The 12,252-nt window shown below is 47.0% G+C and overlaps 1 protein-coding gene across 2 annotated transcripts; it reads right to left on the bottom strand.

The window, feature by feature from the left end:
* Positions 1 to 4,807: 4,807 nt before the first annotated feature.
* DPM2 (dolichyl-phosphate mannosyltransferase subunit 2, regulatory) lies at positions 4,808 to 11,402 on the bottom strand. Of its 2 annotated transcripts, XM_030535743.1 has the most exons (5): positions 11,339 to 11,399; positions 8,887 to 9,018; positions 7,887 to 7,976; positions 6,350 to 6,452; positions 4,808 to 6,092 (listed from the first exon to the last, which is right to left on the bottom strand). In XM_030535743.1, exons 1-5 carry the CDS (start codon positions 11,339 to 11,341, stop codon positions 6,034 to 6,036), a joined length of 387 nt encoding a protein of 128 aa, XP_030391603.1. In that variant the 5' UTR covers positions 11,342 to 11,399; the 3' UTR covers positions 4,808 to 6,033. The 2 variants fall into 2 exon arrangements, with proteins under 2 accessions (XP_030391603.1, XP_030391604.1); XM_030535744.1 differs by lacking the exon at positions 8,887 to 9,018 and having other exon boundaries at positions 11,339 to 11,402.
* Positions 11,403 to 12,252: the final 850 nt, after the last annotated feature.

Below are 12,252 nucleotides of genomic sequence, written 5' to 3'. Positions count from 1 at the left end.
CCTGTCATAAACAGATAGTTAAGGCTTAATGTCTCTTTTACATGTAAAGGGTTAACAAACAGGGACCCAAACATCTGACCAGAGGACCAATCAGGAAACAAGATACTTTCAAATGTAGGTGGAGGGAAGCCTTTGTTTGTGGGTTTTGGGTTTGTGTGTTGTTCTCTCTGGGTCCTGGACTGGACTAGAGGTGCAACCAGGTTTCTGTCAATTTCCCTGCTACAGTCTCTCATCTATTCAGAATAGTAAGTAAGTAAAAAGGTGGTTATAGTCTTTTAACTTGTTTTTCTTTATTTGCAGATGTGTACTTGCTGGAAGTAGCTTAAAAGGTGTTACTGCTGGAGAAAGCTTCTTTCTATTATCTATAAGCTATAAAAATCCTGTATATTTACCATCTTAATTACAGAGACAATTTTTATGTTTTTTCCTTCATTATTAAAGTTTTTCTCTTTTTTAGAACCTAATTGATTTTTTTGAGTTATATTTTGTAAGGCTCCAGGGAAGGGAATCTGCACTCACCAGGGAATTGGTGGGAGAAAGGAAAGGGAGGAGGGAAGAAAAACCTGCTCTCTGCGTTTATTTCTGTATCTCTCTCCGGGGAAGAAGGGAGGGGGAAGGTAACATTCCTCTCGGTGTGGTGATTCAAGGAATTGAATCACGGTGGTCTCCTAATGTACCCAGGGCAGGAAAGAGCTGGGAGGAGGAAAGGAGGGGGAAGGGAAATGGTTTATTCCCCTTTGTTTTGAGACTCAAGGAATCTGGGTCTTGGGGGTCCTCAGGAAAAGGTTTGGGGGGACCAGAGGGTACCAGGCCCTGGAATTCCTGATTGGTGGCAGCGCTACAGAATCTAAGCTGGTAATTAAGCTTAGAGGACTTTAGGCTAGTACCCATATCCTGGACGCTAAGGTCCAGAGTTGGGAATTATACTATGACAACCCCTACCTGATACACGCGAGATCCTGCTCTATCCCCTTCCATCACCGCTATCTTCCTCCTGTCCTCGTTCTTGGATTTTCACCTGATCCTGGAATCAACTGCACTGCATGGCACCAACATGGTCCATCCAGCTCTGCCCAGCCTAAGAGGAACTAATGAAGAAGAGGAACACGACCAGCCCAGATAGATGATGTCCTAGACTGGGGAAGTGAGCCAGAGTCCAGAGCAACAGATGTCATGGCCGACCTGCCAGCCCAAAGCATCTGTCCATGACTAACTACCATGTATCCTGAGAACGTCAACAAAAAGCTGCATTTCCCCATGCTTGCTATCCTTTCTCCTCTCCATTTCTGTGGCTCGGCTGCCAAGAGCAGAAAAAGTAACCATCATTAACATTGGCCAACTCAACATTGAACAACAGAACTAACCCTTTCTTCCCCACTAACAAAGATTGCTTGAAAAAACAGGAGACTAAGCGATCTTCATATATGGCCCCTCCATTACTGCAAGTCTACAACCAAGATAGCCCATTCTGTATGACTCTTGATGGATGAATAGTCTTTTTAATCCACCCAGGATACCACATCATCCATCCAGTATCTTCTTTTTCTGTTTCATGTTCTTCTGCCATCAAGTTTCCCTTCCAGTGCTTGTAAACATGCATCACCCACAGAACCCCCTAAAACGTGCACTGCAAATCAAATCTTTCTTTTCATAAGATCTCTAACTACGGTTTGCTGAGTTCCAATCATTTCCAATACCTTTTTGTTGGTTACATGGTTTAGCCATGAGATTTTCAGAATTCTTCTGACCCACAATTTGAAGGACTGTAGTTTATCATCGATTGTTTGAATGTCCATATTTCACAGCTGTCATTTAATACAGACCAAATGTAAGCTTTTAAGAGTTGGAATTTAGTCTTCAGATTTATGTCCCTTCTCACCAGATGTTTATTGCTCCACAATGTCTCTTCCACTTTTGCTAGTCTGGTGCTGACATCCCATCTTCCATCTTCAGTAACGATCCTTCCAAAGTAGCAATCGTTTCTCACTTGCTGTACAGCAATACCATATCAGCGATACCCTCTCTGAAAGGGACTTTGATAAGTTTGGATTCTTTGTTTTGCAGTCTCCCCTTTTCGCTTAAAAATGCCTTGTGTTTTGTTCTCCGTTCTCTTGCGTATCCCAGTCAATACACCTCCAACCTTTGACATGCATTTTGGAGGGTGTTTGTCATGGGACTAAACAGGCTGAGGTCTCTGTCTTTGAAACCCTGAACAGCATTTAACTAGGTAGTGCTAGTTAGTGACAGGGTCACACTAACCCTTTTGACTCAACTGAAATTAACACAACAGAGCTCATCTCTGGCAGTTCTCCCTTTGCTGGGCTCTGAGGTTCCACCTACCTCATCCAGTCCTTGCTAAGCCTTTGCCAGGGGAAGTCCCCAAACATGCTAGAGTTAAACTAAGCAGCTGGGCCACAGCCTAGCAGGAAGGGTGAGAAAGCAGAGGGTAAGCAAGAAAGCAACAGGCAACAAGGAACCCAGAATCTCATCTTCCTTTCAACATATGCCACGCATGGAGAGCTGGGGGAGAGCACAGGGGCTTGCTCAATAGACATGGGTATTCATTTCTTCTGCCATGCTTCTAAAGCAATAAGGGCGTTAACATTGTTATGACTGAAGCTGAACTGACTGGCACTGCTGAGCTGTTTCAGGCTTTGCTCCAAAAGCATCTCCAACCTCCAGGGTAGCTGGTGGCCCCGAGCATTGCAGGGCTCCTTCCTGCTTGAGAAAGGAGCAGACACCTCACCCGTGGTAAGCCTTTGTCCCTGCAGCTTATAGAACATCTCAGGGGGTAAAAACTGCCTTCCTTTTGGCAAGAGACAGAGGTGTCTCTTTTAAACACATTGTGCCAGAGTAACCCCGTGAAGACACTGGCAGAAGCACTTCGGGGGAGCAGAAGGCAGCAGGCTCCTGGGAAAAGAGCGAGGAATCTCCTTCACCTGGGACATTTCACACTAAACTGGACCACTCGCTGGCAAGGACCAGTCTCTGGCTCTGGGCCCTGTGCTCATTCCACCGGGCAGGCTGCCTCCCCCAATCCCTCCCCCGGCTCACCAGACCCATTGGACAGCTGAACCATTCTCCTGACAGATAGGCCATTCTGACACACACACCTCTCTCTCTCTCTCTCTATTAGTTCAGACTCCACATTGGGTTCATACTTGCCCTTATCTGTGAGCCTCTCCAGTGAAAATGGTAGGGAGATAGTGTCCCTGGGCTTGTTCCAGTGACACAAGCAGAATCCCTGGGATTATTCCAGCGGCATCCTAGGGCAGCTGGGGTTAGAAGACATAGGGAATGGAAGCTGGAGGCAGCAGATCTGCGAAGGCTGGTGGGAAGAAATGAAGCAGCAACAGCTCCAGGGCTGGCAGGCTAGAGAAAGTGCCTGGAGTTGCTAAGAGATGAGGCTTTTGCTTCCTTTTTTCCCCAGAGCACCCAGAGGTGGAGTGACCTCATACTCATGGGAGCTGCTGCCGTTTCTCATATTTCCAAGTGCTGAGGAAAGCAGACGGAGAAGTGCAGCTGGAGAGCTCGAGTGGGAAGCAAGAGATCTGGAGCAAAAGGTGGTTTAGAAAGGAAACGGAGGGATTTAGACTAGCCCAACCCCCACCACCTCTGACATAGGGCTCATTCAGCACAGAGATGTCAGTCCCAGCAGACGGGGGGGAGGGCATTGGCAGCAGAGTGGGTACACAGTGCAGCCAGGGTGCCTTTGCCAAAGGGCTCTAAATAGAAATGTCCTGGCTGGAATCTTGCGGTTCTCACCGTATAGCCCAACCCCAATGGGAAAGCGCCAGAGCAGCAGCTGCAAGTGGGGCCAAAGGAAAGAGATGAAAGAGCCACCCCGAGCAGAGGGGCCGAGGCACATGGGGAGCTGGGAGCAATCTGAATATTCTAGGAGCCTCCAGCGCAGAGCACGGGGGCAGCCCTGGTCTTGGCTGACAGCAGTCTTCTGCACTGTCCCTGGCCACTGGGGAGCAGGTAAAGGGAGCCATTGAAGATCACTGTTATACCACAGGGGACTTTCACACAGTACCTAGAGTCCCCTCCTTTTTGCACAGTTTAATGGAGTCACAACAGTAAGTGCAAACCTTTGGGTCTGGCAACTGGCAGATGTTCTCCTTGGAGTTTTGTGCCCTGGGTTCCACTCTATTCTTTTACCATGTGTCTCATAAGATGTTGTTATCAGGTTTACTTTTTGGCTGGTTAATTCTTTGACAGGCTCTGGCGTGATGCTGCAGAAAGGCTCCCTGAACTTCTGCTAGCATCTGCTCCTGGCAGAAGGCCCCTTATATTCAGAGAAAATGGAACCATGCAGTCCTTAACACTGCTGCTGGAACAAGAACCCAGCTTTGATGGCGTTCCAGTGCTGACATCTCAAGAGCGTTAGCAGACTGGTCAGGAAAATCACAGATGCTACGAAGCATCTAAACCCCTGAACCTGAGCCTTGGTTATGGTATCTCTGCACTTTGACCAACCCATGATTTATTCTAGAGAAACTACAAGTCTGCACCCTCATCCCCACTCCCACCATGCTGCCCCTTGGCATCATGCCTGATCACCCTGCTCCATGTCACATACCCAGCTCTCCAGCATGCAGCAGATCATGGTATAATACAGGACTCAATAGCAACAGCAGTGAGGAGCGAGAACTGGTCACATCCCAGCAGGGCTTTCACAGTGCTCCTAAGGTTACATGCAGGCTCTGTTTTCTGATTCATTGTGGGAAGCAAATCTTGCCACCAGATCAATGTCACTTTACACCCCACCCCACCCCCTGGGGCAGTGGAAGAACATAGACAGAGATACTGCATAATATTTATTGAGACTCCAGTTCCTCACATTCAAACACAGCTGCCAGGACTCTACCTCCAGGGTTTGAAGCAGTCAGCCTGCTAAGGCGTGAAAACACCTTGCTGCTTCAGCCCTGCCTGGTGCAGAAAGAGCACGGCTCCAGGCAGCTTGCATGATCTTCCCTCCTATGCTAACCAGGAACATGGCAAGTTGTTCGTAAGTATAAAGCAAAGCCAGTGGCTTCACTAGACCAGTATTAATACCACATTTATCAGGACAGTATCGGAGCTGCTCTCCCCTTCTTCCTCAGTTGCTGTTCAGCAGAGCAGGACTTTCTTCTCCAGCCCCATTCAATGTACGCACACTGTGGATAGCACAACAGCATGGAGAACAATGGTGCATCTTCTGCACAACAGCAGAGGACCTCACCTCTTCATTACCTCCTCTGCACAGTGGGCCGTGAAGGAGGCTATAAAGCTCGTGGCATCCTGTAACATGCAATGCACGGTGGAGAGGCCACCTTTCCCCTGACTATGCCAGAACAGACAGCCTGTGTGTGTATAAGAGCAGGTGGACTAGGGTGGAATGTGATCCGTTGGCAGTAACACTATTCGTACAAGATGCTGATGGTTCACCACTCCTCCAGTAGGTAAGTGAGGAGGGGGATCTCTCCCCAACCTGCCCCCCGAGCCTTAGAGAGGAGCACTTTTTTATCCATGATTTTGTTTTTTCACATATTGGATCCACTATAAAAAAATCCTAAAGTAACCAGTTAAAAAATGAAAGAAACAAACCAAGTAAAGGAGATGTCTGCAGCGGAGAGGAAAATCAATCAAGTCTGAGCCCTTTGCTCACTAGCACTGCCTGGTGCCAGAACAGCATCACCTTAGTACAGGATACACAGTGCAAGGACTGTAGAGTCCAAAGCCACCAGTCTGCCAGGATTATCCTTAACCTAGGTACAGGTTCAGCAGGGCTGGTGTTCTGGTCCCTTGCTAGAGGAATCCTGTGGGTCAGACAGTTTCACTTCCCTTTGGGCAGTAAATTGTAAACTATAGCTGCATACAAGTCTCAGGGTAGGGAACACAGGAAGAGGGTGCAGCCAAGTCCAACATCCATTGAGGCATGTGACAGAATCTTAGAGCGGAGTGTCCTCCTGTTTCTGCAGGTAAAGTCTTGTCCCTGTTGAGACGTTCCAGGCCAGGCACCTTCTCCCTGCCTCTCCCATCCTGCTGTCTTCAGTCTGATTTCTTTGCAGGTTTTCTGTTCTTCCACATCACAATCACTATAAAAACCCCTAACGCAGGAAAGAGAGCGAGAGAGACTGAGTAAAACATAACCCCCGCAACCGCTGTGGTTTTTAAACACATTGCTGAGAAATGGAACCTCATCACAGAAGGACTGGTGGAATCACAGTCACAGACAGGGCACTGCTGTGAGGAAGCTCACACCACTTGAGCCTTAGATACTGGCAGTTCACTGCTGTCAGTGATCAGATGAAAAGTTAGCGACCAACTTTTAAAGAGACCAGAATAAGACAGAAATGGGACTCACCTACAAACAGCACCAGAAGGAGCCCTGCGATCACAGGAATGGTAACTGAATACTCCCTGGGCAAGAAGAACTTATGAATCCCGTGATCGCTGTCAATGAAGGGCTGCAGAAAACAAAAGGGAAAGGCACCACTAAGTCGGGCAATACAAAGACAACTCTCCAGCACTCGGGGATTTATTACTGCAATGCCAGGACAGTTAACCTCAAGAGCTACAAGTAACCTTAGACTTGAAAACTAACCCCAAGTAACGAGAGAACATGCCTGTTCAATACCCTAGACCAGCGTGCACTAGGGACTTTACGTACAGCTGCAGACAGAGAATGTAATAAGCAAAGGGTAGCTGAACAAGTGCAATATATCCATGGTAGTGTAGTAAGCACGTGACACCAGGGATGTCAGAAGTGTTGCTGTCCGGTGGCTTGAGCATAGGAGCAAAAAATCTCAGGGGTTCTAATTCAGATTCCCTCATTGCCTGGGACTGAACAAATCTCTTATCCCCAGGAAGGTTTCAGCTTCCCTCGCTTGGAAAGTCACTGTACTATTTAAGCCACTTCACAAAGGTGTTGCAGGTGTAGTTAAACGCTGCAGAACACTTTGCACCTATACCCACTACTACCAGATAACCCTTTTACAGCACAGGCATGTATAAGGTTAACCGGTAAGCATTAGGCTTACCAGTTAATCAACATTAACCATTAACCTCAGCAGCCCTGTGCCAGGCCAGCCAGCTGCCAGCCCCGGCTGGGCCAGGCCCACCGGAGATACTTCGGCTAATGGTTAACCAGTTAAACAATATAATTTTAATCGTTTAACCAGTTAACTGTTTTAACTGATATTTACAGCCCTAATACAGTGCTCTAATGTTCAGAGAGCGTTCAAACAATACAGGGTTTGTAACAGCAGAGCAATAAGCTTTTGAATTCAGAGGGGGAACTCAAAAACGTTCAGAGCTTGGACTGGAAGCTGCCAGGGATTTAGATGCCAATCCAAAGCTTTAACAAATCTCTCAAGTCTGAAAAACTGGCCTGGACAGCTCAAAAAAGATGCTTCCTTGTATGATTTCCTATACTTTCTGCTTTCTACTGGTCTGGAGATCCCACATGAATGGACTCTCGTATTTCAGTTCTGCCACTTCCCATGCGAACCGGAAAACAGATGGGGCACGGAAGTGAAAAATAATGGGAGAATAACCCTTTTTTGAAAACCCCAGAACTATTTTGGGGTTGAGTTTTGGGTGAAGGTTCAAATGTGTGGAATGCAGCAGTTCTTGCTTTATCCACACCAATGCACCTACTCAACAGGGTGCACTGCTATGGATAACCCTAGAGTTATCCCATGTGGTTGACCTTTGGATGAAGGTTCAAATGATCAAGGTTTTAAATGGCAGACTAGGCAAGGAGGAGTTTTTAGTAATCGCTTTTCAGCTTGCACATATCTAGACAAACAGAGTAACACCTCTAAAGAAAGCCTAAACAAACACACACTACAGCGAAGCCATTGAGACTGTAATAACCAGAGTATGGGCGGGATCCATACCAGTATAATAATCCAGATGGTGTAGTAAACAAAAAGGAGGAGGCTAAAGGCTACCAAGCCAAATCCCACAAGCTGGTCCATTGCTGTAGCCTGAAATATAAGAAAGTAAAAAGTCAAAACAATTCAGATCCTCAGCTGAATTATAATCAGTATAAATGGCACAATGACATTTAAAGTACAAGGGAATATTACAGCATCTAGTATAGGGGACCTGGTCCCTAATGTTGACCTGAATTTGATGGGTTAGTTGTTACGGCTTGCCACTGATCGCATCCGACCAGAAGATTTAAAGGTTCTTGTCCAGTTCAGATTAGAGGGTCCGAGAACTCAGAGAGTTCTATATCAGGAGAGGACTCTTGGAATGCTTTGCAAAGACATTTACACTGAGGACAACATCAAACTGATAAAAACTTTATTGAGATTAACAAAAGAATAATAAATGCTATGAAATTTATGACTGCAAAACAGTAAAAATTCCAAAACTTCCTATTATAAGTTTCAGAGAGGTAGCCATGTTAGTTTGTATCAGCAAAAACAACGAGGAATCCTTGTGGCACCTTAGAGACTAACTAATTTATTTGGGCATAAGTTTTCGTGGGCTAAAACCCACTTCTTCAGATGCACGGAGTGGAAAATACAGTAGGCAGATATATATACACAGTACATGAAAAGATGGGAGTTGCCTCATTAGAACTGACCCCCCCCACACACACACGGTAAGACAATTCAATTAAAGTGAATTGTAATGTATTATAATAGCCCACTTCCACTTTAATTGAATTGTCTTGTTAGAACTGACCCCCCACTTGGCATGGCAACTTTCATCTTTTCATGTGCTGTGTATATATATCTGCCAACTGTATTTTCCACTCCATGCATCTGATGAAGTGGGTTATATCCCACAAAAGCTTGTGCCCAAATAAATGCATTAGTCTCTAAGGTACAACGAGGAGTCCTTGTGGCTATTCCTAGTGTAAGTACCTTAACTTAACATACTCACACCCTTCCTTGAGGACTTGATAATAGGAGGTGAAGGACCAGCGTCACTCCTGGCATGCCCGATAACACGATGGTGCTGGCTTCCCCAGTAGTTGGGGATGTTGAGTAGTTCTACTACACTACACAAGCTAAGCTGAAAGCATGATAGAAGATAGACTGATAGGTAGATAAAAGGATAGTCTATCGCATATAGGAGGACAAAGAAAGGAGAGAGCTAAAAACCCCATATGATATCCTTACAGGGTATTTTATAGGATCCTGAGCTATGCAATTCAGGCCCAACCTACTGTACCCAAATCTTATTTCCATACCCTAAGAAACGTATGGGTACTCTTATTCTATAGGTTAGTGGATTATGACATTTACTCTCTACATATTAGCTCACTCCAAAACCTGCCAATCTAGGCTCTCTTGGCAACTTCCAGGTTTGTGGTATACCCTGCGGTTACCAACCAGTTGCAGACACTGGATAAATCTGTTCAGTGTTGTGTGCAGTTCCTCCCTTTGGTTCCCCAAAGTTCAGGGATCATTCCTATCTGTGGCAAAGGTTGCCAGCTTTTATGCTGACTTACTCTTAACTGATTATACTTTTAGCTATTTAGAGATCTTATTGGATACAGGCTGGTAGGCTTCTTGCATTTCAGCAAAACTTACTCTATGTATCATTATTAGGAAACACACATTATATGCCTCAACACATCCTACTTTCATAGGAATTAATACTGATGAAATATAAGAATGAAATGGATTAATTCAGAAAGAGAAACATTATTTGATATGGCTGGCTGGATTAGTAAGATATAACAGCTAGCAAAATATTCCTAGGGGCTACAATAACTGGTGCTCCTACCTTCTATGGGAGTACAAATAAATAATAATGCAGTTATATGTATCCTTTCTAGGTTGTAGTGTTTATTTAACTCCTGGCCATGAAGATACACCACTGTCGTTTTGGAACAAAAGGAAAAATACTTGGCAAAAATATTGCCATAAATGCCTCAGTGATAAAACCCATCCTCTCTTGCTCTGAAATAGTAACAGATTTCTTATCAGGTTTTTGTGAGATGCTTATCTTGTGGTTCACTCAGTTACTCCTACTCAGAGCTTGCAACGTCTCCTGTGCTACGATCCTAGAAATCTCAAGCTGAGCAGATCAGTGAGTAGATGGGAGATCATCTAGGACAGTGGTTCCCAACCTTTTTCGTCTGGCGGGCGCCTCTGGATGATGCTGCTTGTCTCCCATTGGGGACCCCTGATCTAGGAAAGCCCAGGAAGCTGTCAGAAGTGGTGGTGGTGATTCACTGCAGTCAGCACTGACTTTGATCCCAAAGGATGTTAAGAGGCAATGTGATACTAGGGTGTCTCTTTTTTTCCTCCCTTTTAAATGATATCGAAAACCAAGACCCTGAGCACCTGAGATTATTAATCACTTTCTGAAAGAGCAGGGATGTTAACTTCCCTATCCTGGCCAAATTCTAATTCACATAATTACAACCTGGCTGCCCAATCAACTCCTGAGTTCAATTTATTTTGATAATCTTCACACCTTGCATTTCATGAATGCTCAAATTCCTCACCTCAACACAACATTAACACAGCTTCATTGTGAGGCCAATATAATCCTATGATTCAAGCACCAACATGCTCACATATGAGAATCCTAAGGTGATCTTCATCGCTGAAAAGCAGCCACCTCTGGGGTGGAACATTGATCCCATTCTGCATTACTAAATTATGCTTTGAAAGACACGTGAAGGGGGAACCCCTCAACCAAAAGCAACTGGGCGATGGGGGTGAGGATTGGATCCATGGTGGGGAAACAGAACGTCATGAATAGGGTTGGAACCTGGCCTGGACACTTGGGTTAACCCTGCCTGTGGGAGCCTCTGGACCTCCAGTGCCCGGGTCCTGCGGTTTATATCATCCCATGAACGCTGCAGCTCCAGCAGCACAGCACCGCCTAGCAACGAGGAAAGCCCCAAGAGGAAATTAACTCTCCTCTCCCCGCTGCCCGGGGGGAATTAACCCCTTCGCGCCCCTCCCCCCCGCTGCCCAGGGGGAATTAACCCCTTCGCGCCCCTCCCCCCCGCTGCCCAGGGGGAATTAACCCCTTCGCGCCCCTCCCCCTCGCTGCCAAGCGGGAATTAACCCCTTCGCGCCCCTCCCCCCCGCTGCCCAGCGGTAATTAACCCCTTCGCGCCCCTTCCCCTCGCTGCCAAGCGGGAATTAACCCCTTCGCGCCCCTCCCCCCTGCTGCCCAGGGGGATTTAACCCCTTCGCGCCCCTCCCCCTCGCTGCCAAGCGGGAATTAACCCCTTCGTGCCCCTCCCCCCCCGCTGCCCAGGGGGAGTTAACCCCTTCGCGCCCCTCCCCCCGCTGCCCGGGGGATTTAACCCCTTCGCGTCCACGTCACACCAAGAGGCTGCCAGGACCCACCCATGCCCCCACCTCACCATGGTCCTCTGGCGACTACGGCCGCTGACTCCCCGCAGCCCGCCCACCAGGCTCAGACACTTCCGGGAGCACCGGGCCAATCAGCAACCTGCATTTAGGCCTCTCAGCGTCACGGGAGTTGTCCTGGCACAATTGCATCATGGGGGATGTAGGCTCTAGTGCCCTTCCCCAGGGCATTATGGGAGTTGTAGGCTCTACCTGGCCCTTCCCTCAGGGCATCATGGGGGATGTAGGCTCTACGCGGCCCTTCCTCCCAGGGCATGATGGGGCATGTAGGCTGCGCTGCAGGCTTGTCTCTTTCCAAGCCCCTGGGGACTGTGGTGTGAAAAATGGCTGGGGGTGTGACTGTAACAGACCTATGCCTCATTCATCATGTGACAGCAATCAATGTAAACCCCTAAATCCTTTGAAATGGGGACCTTAAAGGGGGCATGTGCTGCTCAAAGTGGGCCCCAACTTTCCTTTTTGTAAAACCAGGATTTTATCAAACATGAAGCCAACGCTGTGCGTCCAGCAGTGGTTTTCCTTTTAATGCCAAGAGAAAGAGCCCACCTTTTCCCTTCCACCAAACAAACCTTCCTCTGCAGTGTTTGTAGGACCAAAGAGTGGAGCTAACTATAAATAAAAAACAACTTTAGACTGTCTCCATTGCCCAAGCAAGGAAGTGCAAAAGGAAAACAGACCAGAAAAACACATGCTGTTTAAAATTATTTCCAATAATCCTGAGCTAGAAAATTTCTTCCCACCTCCCATCAGGAGATTTTACAAAACCAGCGTTTAGTTTGTATCCCACAGGGAAAGGCTGCGTCCAGCTCCACTCAGTCTAGCTGGGCTTTAATCAATACGCCAGGAGGATCCCTCCTCTGGCTCCATTCAGATCTCTTCCCTCAAAGGGGAGGCTTGGCGGGTTGCT

The sequence above is a fragment of the Gopherus evgoodei genome, chromosome 16 (assembly GCF_007399415.2).
Source record: "Gopherus evgoodei ecotype Sinaloan lineage chromosome 16, rGopEvg1_v1.p, whole genome shotgun sequence".
NCBI classification, from domain to species: Eukaryota; Metazoa; Chordata; order Testudines; family Testudinidae; genus Gopherus; species Gopherus evgoodei.
The sequence above is the reverse complement of the archived record's forward strand: the minus strand, read 5'-3'. Positions and strand labels throughout refer to the sequence as shown.